This window comes from Eutrigla gurnardus (assembly GCF_963514095.1).
Source record: "Eutrigla gurnardus genome assembly, chromosome: 3".
NCBI classification, from domain to species: Eukaryota; Metazoa; Chordata; class Actinopteri; order Perciformes; family Triglidae; genus Eutrigla; species Eutrigla gurnardus.
In genome coordinates this window covers 32,810,099-32,812,598 of record NC_139917.1, presented here as the reverse complement: position 1 = coordinate 32,812,598, position 2,500 = coordinate 32,810,099, and the positions used below count along the sequence as shown (strand labels likewise).

The following is a 2,500-nucleotide window of genomic DNA, read 5'->3' as shown; positions in this document are numbered from 1 at the left end:
GGACGACGAGCAGAGTGCAGCAGCAGCTCCGTTGACTCCACCTCCTCCTCTTCCTCCTTCACAGCATCACACACAGGAGGAAGAGAGGAACTGCCCTTCAAAATAAAACACTCAATGTAGACAAACACATGAAAACACATTGTTCCAGAACGTCTGCTCTCATTTCCATCAACACAAAACATTCAATGAATGCATATTAAATATGATTATATTGTACAGCCAGAACAAAAAACAAACAGAAAGAAAATCAAATCAAACAATCTCCCGCCTTTTCCTTGACCTTGGGGTGAAACGTCAAACGTCTGCTGTAGGCTATTTACATTTGCATGTCTGCACGAAAGTCATTGTTAAATATGCAAATAGGCATACCGTTTGTTTTCATGAATGGCTGAGGTGTGCGGCACTTTAAAGGAAAATACATTGTAGATCCTTTCCTTTGCATTTAGAGAATTCGAACAGCTCTAATCATGGCGGCCACTTGTTTACTTCCGGGTCACTTCTTCAGTTAGGAACCTTCCTCAGAGAAGAAGGTTGCAGTCGAATAGTCAAAAAATAAGGTCCTAACTCCTATTCCTATCTCCTATTCCTTGACCTCTGGGGAAAACGTCATGGGGTTAAGGAAAGGCGATAGGAGAACGCAAAAGGACTTAGGAAAAGTCGACCGCGGTGTTCAGAGAATCCGACCGGACTTTCACTAAGCTACGTCATTATAACGCGGCCGCTGATGATTGACAGCTGATGATCGGCACCGGCGATTGACGTGCATCTGCGCTGGAGAAACTACAATAATGGACTACAAAAAGTGCATCGTCCACTTCTCCCCATGTTGGTTTTATAAACAGCTGGTTCACTGACCGGCTTCAGGTCCAGCAGCTCCTCCTTCCTGTTTCACTGTATTTACATTTCATTTGTGGTTTTAGTTTTGTTTCTGTCAAACAATTCCAGTTACTTTGCATGAAAGTAATTGTTAAATAAGCAAGTGCACATATCCTTTTTTTTCATAAAAGGTCGAGGTGTGCGGCACTTTAAATGTTGCTCTCGCAAAGAATTGTGGGTCGGCGTAATCTCCTTTCCTTTCGCATAGGAAGGTCCGTTGCATCCTATGCTAAAGGAGCTCTGAAAGGAAGCATTGGAGCTCCTTTCCTTTGCATTTAGAGAATCCGAACAGCTCTTATCATGGCGGCCACTTGTTTACTTCCGGGTCACTTCTTCAGTTAGGAACCTTCCTAAGCAAAAAAGACTATTCGACCTCAGTCGAAGACTATTTGACCGCAGCCCACGTCTTTATGTGATGATGTCATCATTTACCATGATGATGTCATCGTTCACCAAACATGAACATAATTCATCCTCATGTGTCTCCTCGTTGATGGATGAAAACTAAAAACACTTTCTCACTAACAGTTCCATAGTTTTGGATGGAGACGGTATATGATGCAGAAGATCCCTCTAGTGGTGAAAAGGTGGTATTACAGTTATTACACTGAATCACTGAGGCTCATTCTCTTTAATTGTATATCACTCTACAAGTGTGTGTGTAACTGTGTGTGTGTGTGTGTGTGTGTGTGTGTGTGTGTGTGTGTGTGTGTGTGTGTGTGTGTGTGATTGTGTGATTGTAAATCTGCAGGAGGAAGTGTTTAAATGAAGCTTCCTCTTTCAACATTTCACAGCTGTTTTGTTTTTTGACTGTTTGCATTAGTTTCATCGAGAGGAAGAAAAAACAGAACCCACGAAAAAGCAGAAGGAGAGATTGTTGCAACAAGCTGAAGGAAGAGAGGGTGAGACAGCCCAGGGGGGAGGGTGAGACAGCCGAGGGGGGAGGGTGAGACAGCAGAGTGAGGGAGGTGCAGCAGCGTTTCCTGTAGTGTGTCACAGTGAAGAGGACGCCGAGTCGACAGGATGCAGGCCATCAAGTGTGTTGTCGTAGGAGACGGGTACGCTGTTCTTTACTTTACATTCTTACGACCAAGGGTTCAACCGGCGGCCGCTGACGCCGCTGATGCATGCTGGGGGATGTTATTGCCTCGGGCTCAGAGTTTACTAGAGGAATGTCACCATTTGAGTTTTCTTGACTTCCGGCATGATGATGGCGGCGTGTTGATGGCGGCGTGATGATGGCGTTGGCTCATGTAGACTCTGAGAGGCTGTCGTTGGGTAGACGTGGAGAACAGGGAGCATGCAGGCCAGGGCATGCTGGGAAACGCTCAGACGCCTGCCTACAGAGAGAAACCCTGACAGCTGTAAAACAGGAAGTAGAGGTGTTGTGTTAGCGTCGTTGTAGAAGCTGTAACTTCTGTGTGAAGGTGGGGCGGCGGGCGGCGATGGAGGGAAGCCTGAAGAGGAAGTCGAGCTGCAGGGAAACAGTTAGAGGAAGTCGGACGTTTGTTGCAGGTAGCTGCATTTCCTGCCGGTGAACGGTGGCGTTCGGTTTTATTGAGGTTCTCTTCAGACGCTACACGACAAATAAAATGGCGTCTACTATGGAAAGTTTTAGTGCGGC

The 2,500-nt window shown here is 46.0% G+C and overlaps 2 protein-coding genes across 2 annotated transcripts in view; one reads left to right on the top strand and one right to left on the bottom strand.

Moving 5' to 3' along the window:
• Positions 1–61, bottom strand: part of cyth4b (cytohesin 4b) — an 11,121-nt gene extending 11,060 nt beyond the window's left edge. The window contains 1 exon segment of the mRNA XM_084005874.1: positions 1–61. This exon segment is cut by the window's left edge and continues 71 nt beyond it. The gene's annotated coding sequence lies outside the window, so the exon portion shown is untranslated.
• A 1,791-nt stretch (positions 62–1,852) lies between these two features.
• Positions 1,853–2,500, top strand: part of rac2 (Rac family small GTPase 2) — an 8,984-nt gene continuing 8,336 nt past the window's right edge. Inside the window, exon 1 of the mRNA XM_084005200.1 lies at positions 1,853–1,934. Coding sequence (XP_083861326.1) covers positions 1,900–1,934 — 35 coding nt within the window. The 5' untranslated portion in view covers positions 1,853–1,899. The remainder of the gene's footprint in view (positions 1,935–2,500) is intronic.